Raw genomic sequence first — 19,380 nt, 5'->3', positions numbered from 1 at the left:
GGAGTACCTGATAATAATTTGCTATTTCTAGACAGATTGACTACCTCCTGGGTCTCTTTACTCTCTTGGTCACAAATTACCAGTCCAATACTATGTCTCTCATCACCTAAGTTGTCATATTTTGAAGTGTTTGAGTGCTCAAGCTTTCTGAAGGCAAAAACTTGTGAAAAGTGCATCCGGTAGAGCAAGTATCTGTCACTGAGGAAACCCATGAATAATTTTGAATGACAAATAGATCTGAGAATTTTGTCATCTGGTTGCAAACACAAGAAGTTCCTTTGAATAAATAATTGGTTGTGAATCAATCAACCCTGTTCTAATATTAAGTAAATGTGTCTCACAACAGAAGACATTGGCCATGTGGGAGACAAACAATGACAAATCACTTCCCCATGTGAGTTTTCAAATCAGAATAGAAAAAGAAAGTTTAAAAATAAATCAATGAAAACAAAATACTTTTGAGTGTGTATAATAGTGAGTGATAGAGTCGAAAATATAAGAGAAGTTACCTAGTATAATTGACATGCCATTTAAACTTCAGTATGCAGGCTATTCAAGCAGTGTAGTTAATAGAGGAAGCATAAAATACAAATAATTGACTTCGTCTGGTGCTATCATTTCATTAAATTGAAAAATTACTGGGATTGGCTGGGTACGTAGACTGGAACTGAGAATCAGTGGGGCTGGAGGAAAGAGGTGGGGGTGGAGGAGCGACAGATCTAATGAGAAGCCAGGTTATAGGGGGAGAACTTAGGTTTACTGAGACAAGGAGCGGCAGGGTGGGGAGAACTGGGAACTGGAAATGGCAGGGCAAGGAGGCTCTGGGATGTCATTTGGAGAGTACTCACAGTACTGCAACTGAAGTCAAAGGAAGCTGTGCTTTGACATATAAAGTGCTCTATCAAGCTAAGCACACTTAAAAAAACCAGGCCCTAAGCATCTCAAATTAGGCACCCAAAATGAGTGGATACTTTTGACCTCAAACTTTCTGTGCTTCAATTCCCCATCTGTAAACTGGGAATAACAATATCCCTTAATCTCTCAGGGGTGTTGTAAAGTTGCACAAGCAATCTTAATTCTGGCATGTCCTACCTTCTGCGTGTCTGGGTCCATCTACAGTACAAAATTATTTTGAAATTATTCTATTTGATTTTTTTTAAACAATTTTATACATTCGGTCTTGTGTATCTCCACTAAAGCACGTGAATTCGGCGGAGTGCATCCACAGCGCTGAGGCTAGCATCGAATGTCAGACCGGTGCACTGTGAGTAGCTATCCCACAGTTCCTGTAGTCCCCGCCACCCATTGGAATTCTGGGTTAAGCTCCCAGTGCATGATGGGGCAAAAACATTCTCGTGGGTGTTTCTGGGTGTGTGTCATCAGTCGCTCCTCCCTCTGTGAAAGCTACGGCAGACAATCGTTTCGCGCCTTTTTGGCACGCTGACGCCATGCTGCTTTCAGCAGACGGTGCACTGCTTCTCTCCTGGTACTATGAATCCACCTTGTATTTCCTCTCATCTTTCTATGTAATCTCTATAAGTATCTACTCTTTCTCTTCCTCATCGACCGCTTCTGCTGACAACTCTGCTCAGCCATCATGAACTGAGCAGCACAGCTTCTGCCGCCAACTCTGCTCTCCCGCTCTCCCGAGTTTCTCCAAGTTGTCTGTCCTGGGCTCCCGCCTCCGTGAAAGCTACAGTAGACAACCATTTCCTGCCTTTTTTCGGCTACCATGAACCAAACAGCACCTCTTCCACTGCCACTCCGGTCTCCTATGTTTCACGCCCTTTTTCCAGGATTACCCGTGCAGGCGCCATAGTGCGGCAAGCATGGAGCCCGCTCAGATCTCTGCTGCAGTTTTGACCATTGTAAATATCTTGTGCATTGTCAAGCAGTATGTGCAGTACCTGCAAAACCGGCCAAAGAAGCAACAACAGCACAATTACTATACTGATGAGGACATGGACACAGATGTTCCTAGAAGCACGGCATGTGGGATTGGGAGATCATGGTGGCATTGGGCCAGGTTTATGCCATGGAACACTAATTCTGGGCCCAGGAAACAAACACAGACTGGTTGGACCGCATAATGTTGCGGGTATGGGATGATTCCCAGTGGCTGCAAAACTTTCGTATGTGTAGGGCCACTTTCATGGAATTTTGTGACTTGCCGTCCCCTGCCCTGAAGTGCAAAGACACCAAAATGAGAGCAGCCCTCACACATGAGAAGCGAGTGGCCATAGCCCTGTGAAAGCTTGCAATGCCCGACAGCTACTGGTCAGTTGGGAATCAGTTTGGAGTGCGCAAATCTACTGTGGGGGGCTGCTGTGCTGCAGGTAGCCAATGCAATCATTGACCAACTGCCATCAAGGGTAGTGACTTTGGGAAATGTGCAGACCATTGTGGATGGCTTTAAAGTGCTGGGGTTCCTTAACTGCGGCGGAGCAATAGATAGAACACATATCCCTATCTTGGCCCCAGAACACTGGGGCGGCCAGTACGTAAACTGCAAGGGGTACTTTTCCATGGTGCTGAAAACACTGGTGAATCACAAGAGACGTTTCACTGACATCAACTTGGGGTGGCCGGGAAAGGTGCATGACGCTCACATCTTCAGGAACTCTGGTCTGTTTGAAAAGCTGCAGGAAGGGACTAACTTCCCAGACCAGAAAATTATTGTTGGGGGTATTGAAATGCCTATAGTCATCCTCAGGGACCCAGCCCACCCCTTAATGCCATGGCTCACAAACGGGTACACAGGCAGCCTGTACACTAGTAAAGAGCAGTTCAACTACAGGCTGAGCAAGTGCAGAATGATGGTAGAATGTGCTTTTGGATGTTGGAAAGTGTGCTGGCGCAGTTTACTGACTCTGTTAGATCTCAGCACAACCAATATTCCAATTGTAATTGCTGCTTGTTGTGTGCTCCATAATATCTGTGAGAGTAAGGGGAAAAGACATTTATGGTGCGGTGGGAGGTTGAGGCAACTTGCCTGGCTGCCAGTTTCGCAAAGCCAGACAACAGGGTGATTAGAAGAGCGCAGCAGGGTGTGCTGCGCATCAGAAAAGCTTTGAAAGCCAGTTTCATGACTGGCCAGGGTACGGTGTGACAGTTGTGTTTGTTTCTCTTGAAGTTACCGGCCCCATATATATATGAAAGGAAATAAACTCACAATTGTTTAAAAACCATTCTTTATTATTTGTTGCACAACACATTGAGAGAAATTAGAAGGTAGACTGGGGAAGGGGAGGGTATTGGGTTGGGGGGGGTGGAACGACAAGTCCAGAAACCAAATAAAAATTTTGGATATGCTAGCTTTCTGCTGCTTGTGCAATCCTCTGGGGTTGGGTGTGTGGGTCCCCGTAGCCTCCACCCACCCATGTTCTTGGACATCTGAGTGAGGACGCTACAGAACTTGGGGAGGAGGGAGGGCGGTTATACAGGGGTTGCAGCTGCGGTCTGTGGTCTTGCTGCCTTTCCTGCATTAGATCCACCATACAGCAGAGCATGTCAGTTTGCTCCCCCATGAGCTTGACCATAGCATCCTGCCTGCTCTCGTCGCACGCGTCCCTCCTCTCTTCATGTTCATTAAACACTTTATGGGACTCCACAATTGTTTGCCTCCACACATTCAGCTTGGCCCTATCATTGTTGGAGGACTGCATGAGCTTGGCGAACATGTCATCCCGAGTTTGTTTTTTCCGCCTTCTAATCTGGACCAGTCTCTGGGATGAAGTAGATAGGGGCCACGTTGAAACATTTGCACCTGCTGGAGGAGGAAAAGGGAGGGTAATATTTTAAAAGATAGAGAACAAAGGGGACACTTTTTCTCAGTGAAACAGGCAATTCATAGTACACAGCACATGTTCTTTCTGTACAAGGTCGCATTTTGCCTTATACTGAAGTGTCTGCCGCTTTGATGTGAGTAAGCCATCACACGTGGCCAGGCAACAGAATTCAGCTTGCAGACAGCCATGGTAAGCCCTAGGGGCACGTGGGGTTCTGCTTCTTCCGCATTCATTTCAATGCTTTCAAACTTCCCGGGCCCCCTTTCCCATAGCAAGCGATCCCTGGTGGGTTTGCCGTATAAAAGGAGGGCCTGCAGGCTCTCTGGGATGATCGCTTCATACAACACCCCACCCCCCCACCCCGTGGCTCCGATGACACTCTGAGCAGGGATGAGCCCACTAAACTAAACACGAACAGCCTAGCGCTGCTGGGTTTCCCCCCACCCCTCACCATGCGGCTCCGATCAGGCTCTCACTCACCAGAAGTGCCTTCTCCAGGGTCATGGTCCAAGAGCCCACCTTGGGAATCGGGGGAGGCTATTGGCTCCAGCGTTAAGACTAGTTCCTGGCTGAGGGAAAAATGGATTCCGCACTTGCTGCCTGTGCACTGTCCTCCTCTTCGTCCTCCAATAACTCATCTTCCTCGCTCCGTGCAACTCCCCCCTTGCAGGTGTCCCAACATGCGATGAGATCCAGTACCTCCCGTTTGAACCATGCTGGAGCTTGTCTGAAAATCCGGGACTGCGTGGTCTCTTGTGATGGTGGACTCTGCTGATGGTCACCTGTGATAATGGTGACCAAACAGGAAATGAAATTCAAAAGTTCCTGGGGCTTTTACTGCCTACCTGGCTAGTGCATCGGTGTTGAGAGTGTTGTCCAGAGCGGTCACAAGGGAGCATTCTGGAATAGCTCCCGGAGGCCAATAATGTTGAATTGCGTCCACAGTACCTGTAACTGCAATCTCGATTTTAGCACTATTCCACTTGCAGAGGTGGAGTACAGAAATCTGGTTAAAGAGCCCTTTACATTGAAAAAAACAGTTTGGTCATGTGGACGGAATCAGTTTTATTTCGAATTAACTCGGCTAATTCCGAAATAATCACGTACTATCGACCAGTCCTATTACTTTGCAATTTCACTAATGGAGGAATGGTTGTACAGTTATGAATATTCCAATGTGAAAGAAACTTGTGATGCCTATTTCATAGGCAGACAGAGTATTATATATGAAAAAGCCAAATTTAATAGGAGGTGCCAGGAACAAAGGGGAACAGCTGAGACTTGAATTACTGCAATTCTTAGTGTTGCATTAAAAGAAGAAGAACTAATGAGACAGTATAGTTGTTGGTTGGAGAAACACCAGTTTATAAGCACAACTTCAGTTAGACCCAGATCTCATACTAGCAAAAGCTGAAGCAAAAGTGAGAATGCAAGAAACAATGAAGAAACAGCAATGTGACTTAGCCACATAGTGAGACAATACTGACACAGTAAAGAGAAAAGACACAAATGTGGCAGGAGTAGTCAGACAAATTTACAACATAAGAACAGTGCACAACTAAAGTCCTCATATCTGGTAATGGGCCTCAATTTACCTCATTCCCAACATTTGTACAGGACTTTGATATTGGATAGCTTACTAGTAGTCCACATTACCAGAGGAACGGGGAAGTGGAGTGAGCAGTGCAGTCTTTGAAAAGACTTCTGCAAAAACCTGTGGACTCATAAAGCACTGCTTATATCTGGCTTATCTCCAGCAGTTCTTCTGGTGGGAAGACAACTAATATGCCTTTACTTGTGGCACCAATACAGTTTGAAGCACAGCCTGACCTGAAGGAATTTCAAAAACGGAATACTAAAATTAAAAAAAAAATAGATTTTTTTTTAAAAAATCAATATTTGGTACAGAGCAAAAGCACTGCCTGAATTGAGACCAGGGAAAAAGTTTTGTCTCAAAATCTCCCAAACATGTGAAGCTATTCAGAACTTGGCAGAAAACTCTCAGATTCTACCTACTGGAGACCCAAAAGGACTTTTTCCTGGAGGAATCAGTTTCATCTTCAACATTTCCCAACACAATGAAGGGAGGATCCAGGACCTATGGGTTCTCTGTCAGGAAGTGAAGCCTCTCCGCAGGGAAATTCAACAGTAGTAAGAACACTGTCTGGAAGACTGATCAGACCCCCCTCAAAATACTTTATCTCTTAAATACTGCCCAGGACTATTTAAATTCAGTGGATAAGGAGACAGAAGTGTAAACAGTTTTATGGAATTTCTAGTTTATGTTGAACTTGTGTATGTGTGTGTTTGTGTGTACACACACACACCCCTGTGGAGGGGTTATAGAGCTCCTGGTCCTCCACAGTTACCAGAGAAGACCAGGATGTGTTGCAGCAGGGAGCTTAATAAAAGGGGAACTTCCCACTTAGGGAGTTCTTTAGCAGCTGCTTAAAGCAGGCTCCTTGTGCCTATGACCTCACACTACAAGAATGTTCATTTGTTCATTGTAATCTTTTATGTGTAATTATTATTATTGACACCAATAAGATTTTACCATCATTTATTCTTTTATTCCTGCAGAGCCAATGCAGCTCTGGAAGAGTGAGTTGGGGTCTCTTCTGGCTTGCACATGATCAACAGAAAAGTTAACTAAGTGTCTCAAATGCAGCCTTTGTTGCTGGCAATAACATATAAGCGAGAAATATCACAGCTTTGCTTTCAGATGTCAGGCTGAGTTTGCAGAAGTGGCAGTTACAAAATCATCCTTTTCTTTAGAAGAGCTCAGAGGGAGAACATGAACTACAAAATGCAATTTTTAGAGAGCTACTCTTCATGGGGTTAGTTCTTCTTTGAAAAGTATCTGTTTTGCATTCCAAGGGCCAGATCCTCAGCTAATGTAAATCAAGGTAGGTCCATTGACTTCAGTGGAACTATGCTGATTTACACCAGCTGAGAATTTGACTTGAAATGCCTAAATAGGAATGACAATAATAATGCATTTATATATTGCCTTCTTTCTGAGGGCCTCACCCATGTTTTACAAAAGTGAGTATCTTTTTTTTTAAAACAGATGGGGAAAATGAGGCACAGAGGGATTAAGTGACTTCAAGCTCTCACAGCAAGTCCTTCCCTTTCTGCCTAGTTTATCACAGAGGTTACTATGCTGTATTAGTCATGACATAATATTTTGAGAACTTTACTGTACTTCATGCAATGCTGTATGTAGTACAGTATTTTGACATAGATGTGGTGCAGCTCATTTTTGAGTTTCAGCTTTAACAGAGTTTCCAGGCTTTCCTGAATTTAATGCACAGTGCAGCAGCTTTGTATGTGAATTGTGCCATGCTTGATGTTTTGCACACCTTCATTCCCCAGGCAGCAGGATCAGCTGAAGAAGTTATTCAGTATCTTACACAATTAGCCCTGAATGTTTCAAACTGGGTGACTGAAAGTGTGTGTGCAAATCATTCTGCATTCCTCATGAGGAGCTCTGATTGTAAGTTAATGGCTCTGGATCTGCCTCCCACATTTAGAACTGTTAGTCATCATTGCTAAATGATAAGGGTAATACCTGTGCCCTGAAAGATAAAACATCCTTCACATGTACAATGCAAATTAGGTCCATTTGTACATACAAGCTTGTTCTAACTTAGCTGCCTAGAGAAACTAAGCAACAAATGGTTTTTCATTAATAAAAAGGTAACATAACACATTATTTCAGTTAGCTGCTTGCAGGTGTGACCACATTTGTAGATTTTGCTATTTAATTTCTTCAGAAAACACCTTCATTTGACCCAAAAAGAGAGCACCAAAAACATACCACTAAAGGTCTTCAGGTCCCTCTGTACATTTCTGAGCATAACTCCTCAACAGTTGCTCCTCAGATAGTAAGCATCAGACCAGTTATTCCCCTTATCCTGATTTTGTTCCTTTCCTTCAGGCTTTGTTCTCGCACAGATTCAGTCACTTGAACTAATCCTGTATGGAAGTAAGTTCATACTTGAATAAGCTGAAAGAAAAGTGATAAGCAAAGTAAAAGTAAGCTTCATCCTATTGTTCCATTGTGTGGGTGACAGATTGCCCAGAAACATCAGCTAGAACAATACACTGCAACTGTATATATTCTGTCAGAGTGCTGAATACAGAATGCCAGTGAATTCTAAAACATAAATAATTCAGTTTGATCTTTGTCTCTCCTTTCTAGGTTATGGGAAATGAATTGCGGAAGGACTAGTACTTGAAGTAAGTTTAGAACATTAACACAGCTGCACTTGGTCTTTCACTGTAAAATTATAGCAGGAGTTGCACCTCAGATGGCTTTATATTTGCATTTTTATTAAATATTTATTGTTCCTGTTTCTGCAAGAAACAATTATTTAGTAGACATACTATTTTTTTCCCCATTTTCTGCTAGTTTGCATGTACTAGCCCCGGAAATAAATGTACTCTATTATAAAGAATCTTCATCTCCAAGGTTACTCAAGCATTTTATTTCCTGAGGTTTCATCCAATTATCATTTGTTTGAAAACAAAACAAAAATAGAGATCGGAGAAGCAGGGGGAAGCATTAAATGTTAGTGCAAAACAGCAACATTCATAAGATTGCTGTGCACACATGGTGCTATCCATCTAAGCACCTGAAAGTGCTGAATATATATTAACACATATAGCTTCTCAATACCTGTCTGAGTTAGGTGCTGTTAATCCCATTTTACAGATAAGGAAACTGAATCACAGAAACGGGGTGGGGGAGAGGTCTGATTCCACTCTCATTTATACCAGTTCTATACCAGTATAAAGCGTCATTGTCTTCTGTGGAATCACTCCAGCGTAAGTGACTGGCAAATTAGTCTGGAAGGCCTGAGTTTTCAAAAGTGCTCAGCGTCCACAATTTAAACCAGATTTAAGAGCTCAGATTCCATTCAGGCAACAAAATAAGTGGCCAGATTGTCCAAAGAATTCAACACATTGGTGGTAGGCATCACAAAGGGAGCTATTGGGTCCTGAGAACTTTGGAAAATGTGACCCTTTTTGTCATCTAAGACAAGATATTCAGAGGTGTTTGTGGTAAATCCTAATGATGATTTTCAGGACATCATATTGAAAAAAATGTCCATGGGCCACAATTCCTCCCTGAATGCCCCTGGGGTAGCAACACACTGCTGCTTCCTATGGATTATGCCCTAAGTTGCAGTCTGTGATGCCCAAAATTGCCATAATAATATTTGCAGAACAAACCAAGCTAGACAAATGTCATTCACAACAGAGGAACATCAAACTAGCCACTGACAAATCTCACTTAAATAATGTACCTCTATACTAGCAGAGGAGAGTGCTGTAATAAAAACCTCAGTCCCTCTACAACAGAGAGTACAAAGTTGTTGTTCATGTTAACATGGTCACTGACTCTTCCAGAGCCCTACTTAGCTCATTTTGCCAGTGCGGTGAAATAGCATTCTGCGTCTATCAAACTGTTACATCTCAGAGTAATCACAACCACTTCTTTCAGAGTAGCAGCCGTGTTAGTCTGTATTCGCAAAAAGAAAAGGAGTACTTGTGGCACCTTAGAGACTAACCAATTTATTTGAGCATAAGCTTTCGTGCAGCTCACGAAAGCTTATGCTCAAATAAATTGATTAGTCTCTAAAGTGCCACAAGTACTCCTTTTCTTTTTGCGAACCACTTCTTAGGTGTTCCTCCAGGCAGTGTCCCAGCAAAGGGGCTGATTATATAGTTAGAGCCAGGCTCTGCTTTCCTTACAACTATTGAATAATAATCGGTGGGCCTCCTTATGAAGTAGGGCACTACTCAGTGTGAGTGAGGATGGCAGAATTTGGCTCCAAATGAATACTACTCTTCTGGCAGTTACTACTGATAAACTGTGAGTCATTTGACAATAGATTAATATAATACTATTACAATAACTTTTCTGATTTTTCCACCTGTTCTCTTTCCTGCGTGTCCAAGCTGTAGACAAAGCTGGACAAAGTACTTTTGTCATTTGGTTTGAGCAGCTAACAAAAGCTTTGCTCCAGTCCTACTTTGCCCAGCACAACGGGAAGTAACAGGGCTAATTCTGCAGAAGCTCTGTGTGCAGAGCAGTCACAGGATTGGGACCAAAATTAGTAACCAGCACTAAAAAGCAGAGACTGGAAAGCACTAAGAAGCATGAAAAAAAAATCCAGGAATAGACTATATGGAAGATTACAGTGGAGATGGCCAGGTGGGAGGAATATTAGAGTAATGTGGAGAGGGGCAGGTAAGACACTGGCAAGACTTGCAGGGCTGCATTGGAGATTAAAATGAATCCTTTGTGGGGTAACTACAGTAAATAAATCTGGTAAATGAGAGGCAATATCCTGCAGCTGCATGATCCCCTACAGCCTTATTTGCCTTAAGCCATCACAATGAGTACAAGTCACCTGCTTTGGAAGTAACAAATCCAAAGTTCCAGTACAATTTATATTGCAAATTTAATCACAAAGGTAAACCCAAATACAGTTCCTAAAGATAACGAATTCTGAAAAGGGGGCAGTATGTTGTGTGGCTAGCAGACTTCTCAGCTAGATGTACCCCATGTACTCATTAAACTACAGTAAGTGTTCTTTTTGAGCCCAGTGATATTTTAACTGACCTGTTAAATCTAAATTAAGTGTTTTTTAGACACTTATACTGCTACCACTTGCTCCATCAGGGATTAAGTAAAACAGCAGTTTTACAGGAAATCAGGAGTTACCCTATGGTCTGTTTTATAAAGATTTTGAAAAGGCAACTCCCTGTGGGTTCCCAGGCATTGGTATGTGAGTGTTATCACTGATTAAGAAGATGAACTAACACTGAATGGGAGCTGTAAACGATTGTGTCCTTCAAGTGATTGTGGCAAACATGGCTGGCACTGTGAATGATTGATTTAGTGGCAAGGGCACTGTGCTAGGAGACAATTCAGCTGGGATCTAAGCTTTGTTCTGCCACTTACCTCTTCTGTGATCTTGGGCAAAACATTGCATGTCTCAGTGCCTCTTTTCTCCCTCCTAGCCTTTCTCTGTCTTGTCTATTCAGCTTGTAAGCTCTTCAGGGCAAAGGTCCACAGACTATTCAGCTGAACTAGGGCTGACTTTTCAGTTCTCCTCATAAATTCCATGTGAAGAACTAAACAAATACTTAGCATTTACTCCTCCACATTGTTTCAACCAAAAGCCAGGCACAACCTGGCTTCATTCATGTTTTGTATTTGGCTTGTTTGATGCATGCTTTCATGAGCAGTGAAAGAGTTAACAATATTAACATTTAAATGATTATGATTGGGCATCCAAGTTAATTTATTGAGGTGAATGAGTTGTCACTGCATTGCTTATAGTTGTTTCATAGATGAGATTTTCTTGGCAACCAAAGATGAGATTCTGAAGCCCTTAACTGCAGCTTCAGAGAAGTGCCAGTGTGCTGTACCAACACTCACCTGCTCACGTTGAAACCTGTGTTGTGTGATAGTGTGGGGTTCGGTTTTCTGACTGGATGATATGATACTGTATTGTATATTTCTGTTCCCTTGACGAATTGGTGCAAAATCAGATTCTTGTGCAAATATTAGTGATTCAAATTTGAAAGTTGTTTTCTACAAACATTATTCACTTACAATTACCTGTTTGAAACATTCCTGCCAGTAAACATATACACTTGGGATACTGAATGAAGACAATCAAGGAAAGTAGTTTAATGTGTAAACAAGTGTTCACAAATAGTTTTGTGCAGTATTGGCCAAGCTCTAGCAGGGGGTATGAATTATTCAGACTCTCTGTAACAAAGTGTACAGTCTAAATAGGGGATAATTTGAAAATTAAAAAAAAAGTGCGTCTTTAGCTTCCTAATTAACGAGGTCTTTAATTTAATAGAATCTTAGAAATTTAAAATCTTAAAATCACTCGAGAAGTCTTGGTCTTTAACACTTAAATACCAGTTAATTTATTTTTCTATTTATAATGCTCTTGGCAACAAATTTAATGCCAACAAAATTTAATATTCACAGAGGGTTGTAGCTTTAAAGACAGTTCACGTAACTCCATATGCTTCTCTGAGTTAAGAATTTCTATTAAAGTCATTTTATTCACTGGCAGTGTAAGCAAGCCCAGGGCCCATACAATGCATTGCACACCGTGGTAGATCTTAAAACGTTTGTAGGTGATCAAGAGACAACCGTGTGGGTACTGTTCACTGAAGTGTGGAATGCACCCCTCTGCATAGGGCTAGAATAAGGCCTATCTAATCCTCCAGTCCCATATTATAGTCCTCAAAATAGGCTGAGATTGAAGTGGTACGTGGGCCTTGGACTCACTCTACACCAACTGAATTTCACTTTAAGATAATACCACCTTGGGTGAATTTCTAGAAAATAGTTACTGTGTATAATAACTTGAAGTTCACAAGAAGCAGATATTCTGTCAGTTGTTCTGTTTATAGTTGATGGCTACCTGGTCTTACATTGAAGAAATGCTTCTGAAAGATTTTATTCACTATATTTCCTTTGTGCATTTTAAATTGGAGATATGAAGGAACTAAAGCACTTGGAAAACACATTTGTGTTTTCCTTTCCTTTTTTTCCTAGGAACTTGTATGATAGTGAGTCTTGACATGCCAAGATGAATCTGTATAGACAACCAAGAGGCTAAATTCCCGCAAAGAGTGTTACATATAACACAGTGCTAAAACTCAATCATTCTCTCAAACCTTATATCTCTAAAAAGGCCATATTGTCCCAGTCTACATAAGTATTGCTTGTCAAAATACACACTTTTTGTGGACATGGCACTGCACTGTGGAATCCCCCTTGAGCTAAAGGGGAGCAGTGGCAGGGAACAGGCTGGGATCATAGCCAAGTACAGTAAAACACATGTCATTTCTTGAGTTCCTCCAGCATACATCAGACACCCTGAGGATTTTCTGCCATACCCAGGAATCTGCTGCCCTTGCAGTTTAAGGTTGGCATAACCCATATTCTTTCACTGCAGTAAAGTAGAACCTCAAAGTTATAGGAATGGAGGTTGTTCGTATCTCTGAAACATTCATAACTCTGAAAAAAATGTTGTTTCAAAAGTTTTCAGCTGAACACTGACTTAATACAGCTTTGAAACTTGACTATGCAGAAGAAAAATGCTGCTTTTAACCATCATTTAAATGAAACAAGCACAGAAATAGTTTCCTTACCTTGTCAAATCTTTATTAAACTTACCCTTTATTTTTTTAGTAGTTTATGTTTAACACACTACTGTACTGGCTTTTTTTTTTTTTTGTCTCTGCTGCTGCCTGATTGCATACCTCCGGTTCCAAATGTGGTGTGTGATTTGATGGGTCAGTTTATAACTCTGCTGTTCATAACTCTGAGTTTCTATTGTATGTAGTGGTATAAATAAGCTAATAAACAGTGGGTAGGATACATAGTTTCCTGTTTTGGGGCATGTGACAGGGCCAAGACTTGACACCTCCTGCTGGTCACTCCAGGAATTAGCTCTTGACCTCTGCGGGGCATCCTCGACACATGGTAGCTCACCCATTGTCTCTGCTCCACTGTCCTGGGACCTGCGTTGCTCCCTGTTCAGCAGCATCCTCTGCAGGACACCCTCCATCCACTTCTGCAGGACACTTTGGTCTCACCCCCTTCCAGGGGTGGCATGGGGCATTGTTAACAGCAGTTCTTCCATTTATCCCTGCCTCAGTGGCTAACCACAACCCTAGCCCTTTGTCTCAGGGGCAGGTCACAGTCTGTCTCAGCCTCTCTCCTCCATGGCTAGTACAATGGGGAAATGGGCTGGGGGACCCAGGCCCACCCACTACTCTGGGTCCTGACTCAGGGACCCTCTAGCATCAGCCTCCTTCTGCCCTTCTTCTCTCCCCTGTTGCCTACCTATTTCCCTGGGCCACTTCCCTTTTAGCCCTATGCACCTTCTTGACCCCTCTTAGCAAAGGCCGCAACCTGGCAGGTATCTGAGCCAAAGTCCTGCTCTACTTCCTCAAGCCTGCCCAACACTGCTCTGTCCAAGGTATTGCTCCTTAGCTCAGGAGCCAGTCCTTCTCCCTTGCTAGTCAGGACATGACTGCCTTCTCCTCTGCTAGGCAGACTTTATATAGGACCTAGCCTGGCCCTGATTGGCTGTCTCTGTCTCTGCTCTTATTGGCTCTCCCCAGCTTCTCTGATTGGCTGCTGGTCTGCACAGCCTCTCTGGCCTGATTCAGACCTTTTTCTCAGCGGGTGGGGCACTGTGTGCCTGCAGAATTGCCAGAGTTGGGTGGGCTTACTGCTGGATGGACCAGAACCATCCAGAAATTGGGTGTGATTGGCACGAGGCATGCTCATTAGCTGTTTGAAGCCATGTAAGTGATTTCTGTTGTGGGCAAGCTACCTGGCAGGAAAGCCACAGTCACTCTCTGAGAATGAAATCAATAGGAACTCAAGGAGAGGGAGAAAGTTTATAAATAGGAGGAGTGGGTGTCAAACTGGAAACTCAGTGGAGCAGTGCAAGAATGAGAAGGATTTGCTGTAAACAGTTGTGATCCAGGGACTTTACCAGTTATGTTGGATTTAGACTGCAGGCTCCCTCATCCCACTGAAAGAAGGAGATGACTAGAATTGCTGCAGGCTGTTTAAACTGCAACCTGACATTGCAGAGACAAAATGGAAGTTTTAAGGAGACTCTGGGATTGTCATGTTCCCCAAATTAAAAGCACTGGCATGCCCATCGGAGGATTTGGGCACCATTCTACACAGATAAGAAGGGAAAACCTTCCAAGAGAAGGGCCTAAGAGAATTTATGTATGTGCATGTGCATACATATATTTTGAATTTGTGGTAGTAACCAGAACTAAAACATGAGGGAAAACACCTAGAAGTATTATCTTAAAACAGTTGTTGTTGACAATATTCACAATCATTTCATGGACTAGAAATAAACTGTTTTGTTTTTATATACACACAGATAGATTTAGTAATGTTTTTGCTTTTAGACATTGTGTCGCTTTTGTTTTTTCATAGATTTAACTCTTATGATATGGAGAGAGATCAAAGACCTGAGAAGATTAAACTCTAGTCTATACCCTGACAGAGAGCTAAACTGAGGTGCAGGAAAAGGGGAAGGAAATATACCTAACATTATTAGCTTAGTGCTTTGATTGTGATGCCTGTGAGAATTCTCCAAACTCTCCAAAGAAAAGCAGAAGAGAAGAAAAGGGTTCATTCTGAAAGTCCAGAAAGCAATCTGGAATTAGAAATGTTGATTTGTATATTGCAGTGTGATGTCCTTTGGGAAATACACTGTATCCATACACTTTTTGGTTTTCGGCACTCAGGCTGATAAATTGGGTGCTAGTGTTTGACCTCTCCTCTCACTAGCACTACACAACCAAACTCTAGTCCAAATATTTCTGCTTCTTCCTCCACCACACCTCTAAGATCTGACCTTTTCTTTTTTTTCCATGCTTAAAACACTAATTGAGCCCCTCATGGTCTCCATTCTTGACCATTTCAGCCACTTTCTTTCTGCTCTTCCTGACCTCTGCTAAACACTAGCTCACCTGCCTTTGTCCATTCAAAATGCTGTTACTATGATCATCTTTCTGAGCCATCAGTGTGTCCCTGACTTCAGTCTTTGGCTACTGGTATAGCACAAATGGTGATGATGGATTATAATAGTCTTTTGTTTAACAGAGTTCAGAAATCTTACATAACCTATTCTCTAAAGATGAAATTTCTGAGGAATTTAATCTGCAATACTTCTCTCAAAAGTGGCTGTGTCAAAATGGCACAAATCTGCCTCCTAAGTGTATTTAGAATTGTGTTTGCTTATGTTAGTGACAACAATAGTACTTTTTACCCTTGTTAGCACTGCAGATCCTACATAATGGAGCTTGCTGATATACACCAGCTGATGATCCGGTATCATCAATACAACTGTTTACTAAGTTCCAATCAGTTTCATCTGTGCATTCCCATTAAAAGCTAGGGGGCTTCACAGCTATCATTGAGGACATAATTTGGAGACAATGGTTTTGCAAAGGCTTAATTTGTCCTGCAGATGCTAAATCACTGATGAGCATGGATGAGCAGAAAAGAATCCATCTTGAGCTTCAGAATCCAGATTATTTTTGCAAGGCTGTTTTAGTACATGTGATATGGAAGTCACTGAGAGACAGATATGCATACATACACAACCATTTTTTACATAAAAAGAAAAGGAGTACTTGTGGCAACTTAGAGACTAACCAATTTATTTGAGCATAAGCTCACGAAAACTTATGCTCAAATAAATTGGTTAGTCTCTAAGGTGCCACAAGTACTCCTTTTCTTTTTGCGAATACAGACTAACACGGCTGTTACTCTGAAACCTGTCATTTTTTACATAAACACTTGTCAAAGTAGAACTGCACTTTGGTGTAAGTAATGATCTTGGTTGAGGTATGCACACTTAGATTTATTTTTAAATCATGTTTTGAGTTAGGGAGAGAGGGGATTTCTCCTCCAAATCTAGGAAAATCCTGTCTCTCTAAACTAAGCTTTTGAGTATTTTGAACTGCTTTGTCCATTGAGGAAGAATATTACTGACCAGTTGTGTATGTATAATAGTGAGTTTAAAGTACATATTAGCTCAGAGTAACAAGCTTACCAAATTAATAACAATGTATTTATGATCTTTGAGAAACTCAGGTGCTCACAACTCTTCTGAACAGCAGCTGTAAAAAGATCCTTATTTAACATATCCATCAAAGGAAGATCACTGGTCAATGAGATTTTTTTTTAAAAAAAAATTAATAATGCAAGGAACTTCTTCGTGTGTATGGTTACACATGTTAAGTTACTTTGAAACTTGTTCAGTGACTTACTGGGAGAAACAACATAAAGAAATGGCTGATGAATTGTCAAATATAAGGAAAAAATGCAAAACATCAAAGAGATAGTGCTACCTGTTCAGCAGTTGGATGCATTAAACTTTAATGACCTTGAGAAAGGAAACGGCCTCATCTTTGATTAACAAAGTATTGTACTTGAAATGATCATCCGGCATATATAATGGCATAATAAAAGAAAAGAACAATTATTTTGTTTCTAGATTACTGAAGTATGTTCTTTGTCATGTTTGTGCATTAATTGAATAATGCAAGACTCAGCTTGTTTTGTAGTTGAAAGGCAGGACATTTGTCAGATAGGGACACTTAGCTCTTGTTCCCAGAATTTCTTGGAACAGGCAGCCTTTTGTGCAGTGTATTGTTTAAAAAAAATCAATAATGGTATCTAAAGTTACCAAAGAGGCAAATGGATCGTAAAGTTTGAGTTTCACTGAAGCTTCCTGGACTGGAATTTACAAATGAAATAGGCGTCATTGCATTTGTTGATTCTAGGAACAACAATGAATGTAATGGGGTTTCTATACTCCACATGCACAAACACCAAGGGAGGGGTTAATGTGGACACTGAGAAGGTTCAACTGGAACAGATTATAATTCTGTATTTTCTTCTTAAAATCAAGCAGCATGGCTAGGAGAGGGATGTTCTCCTTGAGAAATAATTTTGACATGGATACCCAGCTGGAGTTATAAGCCTGTTTGGGAATTATGCCTGTGGCCTATGAAGAAGGTAATTTGGTTAATGCTAGAACAAACCAGAGTGACTGACTAATGATGGCCTTTCTGAAAATTGATGTATGTTTAAATTGGACTTGAAGGAACCCATTTGTTAAACATTTTATTGGCCTGAACTAATTCAAAGCGATTAACTTTTTTTCCATTAAAGGAATAGTGCTGATGAGATAAATGGCCAGCTCATTGGAACTTCATACATAAGCTAAGAACTCCCAGACACCATTGCCCCTCTTAAAATAAAAGAGAGAGTTTGGACTAAAATCCATGTTTGGAGGATATTAACATTAAATGCCATCCCTGGAATCTCAGGTGGTTAATTTGGGTCAATCCTAAAAAAATATATACTATTGGTACATGTTTCATTTCTATTTTGATGAAAGGTCTCTTCTAAATTGTTTAAATATTTAGATTTGAGGACGATTTGTCTATATCTAGACATTTATATGGCCCTCATTAGTATCACATAGTATCTGAGCCACTCACAAACATCAATGAATTTGTTCTCGCAACACTCCCTGTGAGTTAGGGAAACACTATTACCCCATTAACAGACCTTAGGCATAGAGAGATTGTCACATAAGAAATTCCAGGTAGATTTGGGAATTGAACCCAGATTTCCTGACTTCTAAGCCAATGCTTCAACTACAAGCCCATCCCCCCACTGCTTTAAAAGCATCCATAGGGCAGTGGTAGTGTTAATTGGTACACAATCTTAGACTTCTTAACTGACTCATCATATGCTACCCAGGGTCATGTCTGCTTTTCTTGAACTACCTATTCAACATTTGTCTGTGATTCTATACACTTCTCAGGAGGTCAAGGGAACAGCAGTGGGAAGAGAGGAATTCTATGAGAATGACTTGTTAGCACTTTGTAACTAGCCCTCTGTTGCTTTCCCTGTACTGATGAAAATAAGGAGCCATTTTAGTTGGGCTTCAGGCTGCAGGTTAAATAATACTAAGTATGAAGTTGAAATTTGTCATTTAGTTTAATCTCTGGACCTGTCTTCACTCTCATTCTAGGTGATCTCAGATCAGATTAGACATTTAAGCATAATTATTTCCTAATACCATTTTAAGGTTCTGAAATCCAATACTACCCTAATATGGACATATATAAAAGAGGACCAGGAGAGATGGCCCCAGTTGTCTATCTACCCTTTTGCTAATATACATATTACCTTGTCTCCTATAACCACTGCTGATGTACTCCATTTTTCCCCAGTCTCATTTAATTTCTTTACCTCCCGAAGAGGTGTTGTTTTTACTTAAGTCCTTCCTCACACAGGGTTGCCATAAGCCCTTCAAGTTCCAGATCTTTGCCTCTGTTTCTCTGCTCTTCAAGATCCCCACTAAATGCCACAGATATGGAAGCTAGTGATAATAGTTTTACTAGCCCGCAGCTATGATATGGTTTAGAGTAGGTCAGTATATCTGTGATGGGTTCGGTCACAGAGACCCCCCTTGGGACTGTCACTGGATGTGCTGAGACTACCTCTGAGCCCATTTTCTGTGCCAGTTTGGGCCTCCAGAATCCTGTCTTGATGAGCCAGATATGCTAATCTGCTGCAACACAGACCTAGGGTCTGACCCACACCCCCAAAACTGCAGATTTTACTAAAAACGGCTTAACAAGTGCTCCTGTCTCTAGCAGCCAGACACCCTGCCCGCAGTGGGATCCAAACCCCAAATAAATCCATTGTACTCTATATAAAGCTTACACAGGGTAAACTCATTTATTGTCCGTCCTCTGTAACATTGATAGAGAGATCCGCATAGCTGTTTGCTCCCTAGGTATTCATTACTTACTCTGGGTTAATTAATAAGCAAAAAGTGATTTTATTAAGTATAAAAAGTAGGATTTAAGTGGTCCCAAGTAATAACAGACAAAACAAAGTAAGTTACCAAGCAAAATAAAATAAAACATGCCAGGCTAAGCCTAATACAGTAGGAAACTGAATACAGATAAATCT

General features: G+C 41.5%; 1 protein-coding gene across 6 annotated transcripts in view; it reads left to right on the top strand.

Moving 5' to 3' along the window:
* The window catches only part of LOC144263186 (uncharacterized), a 289,824-nt gene that overhangs the window by 77,588 nt on the left and 192,856 nt on the right, over window positions 1-19,380 (top strand). For 4 of the 6 annotated variants that reach the window (XR_013345759.1, XR_013345757.1, XM_077813960.1 and 1 more), the window contains exon 5: window positions 7,993-8,030. Coding sequence is in view for 2 of the 6 variants with exons in the window: in XM_077813960.1 (XP_077670086.1) it covers window positions 7,993-8,029 (37 nt within the window). In the remaining 4 variants the exon portion in view is untranslated. Of the gene's footprint in view, window positions 1-7,992; window positions 8,249-19,380 lie in introns of those variants that run through there. The other 2 variants (XM_077813959.1, XM_077813962.1) reach the window with 1 other exon arrangement.

Source organism: Eretmochelys imbricata, chromosome 3 (genome assembly GCF_965152235.1).
Source record: "Eretmochelys imbricata isolate rEreImb1 chromosome 3, rEreImb1.hap1, whole genome shotgun sequence".
Lineage (NCBI taxonomy): Eukaryota > Metazoa > Chordata > Testudines > Cheloniidae > Eretmochelys > Eretmochelys imbricata.
Note: the sequence above shows the minus strand (reverse complement) of the source record. Positions and strands in the feature narration are given on the sequence as shown.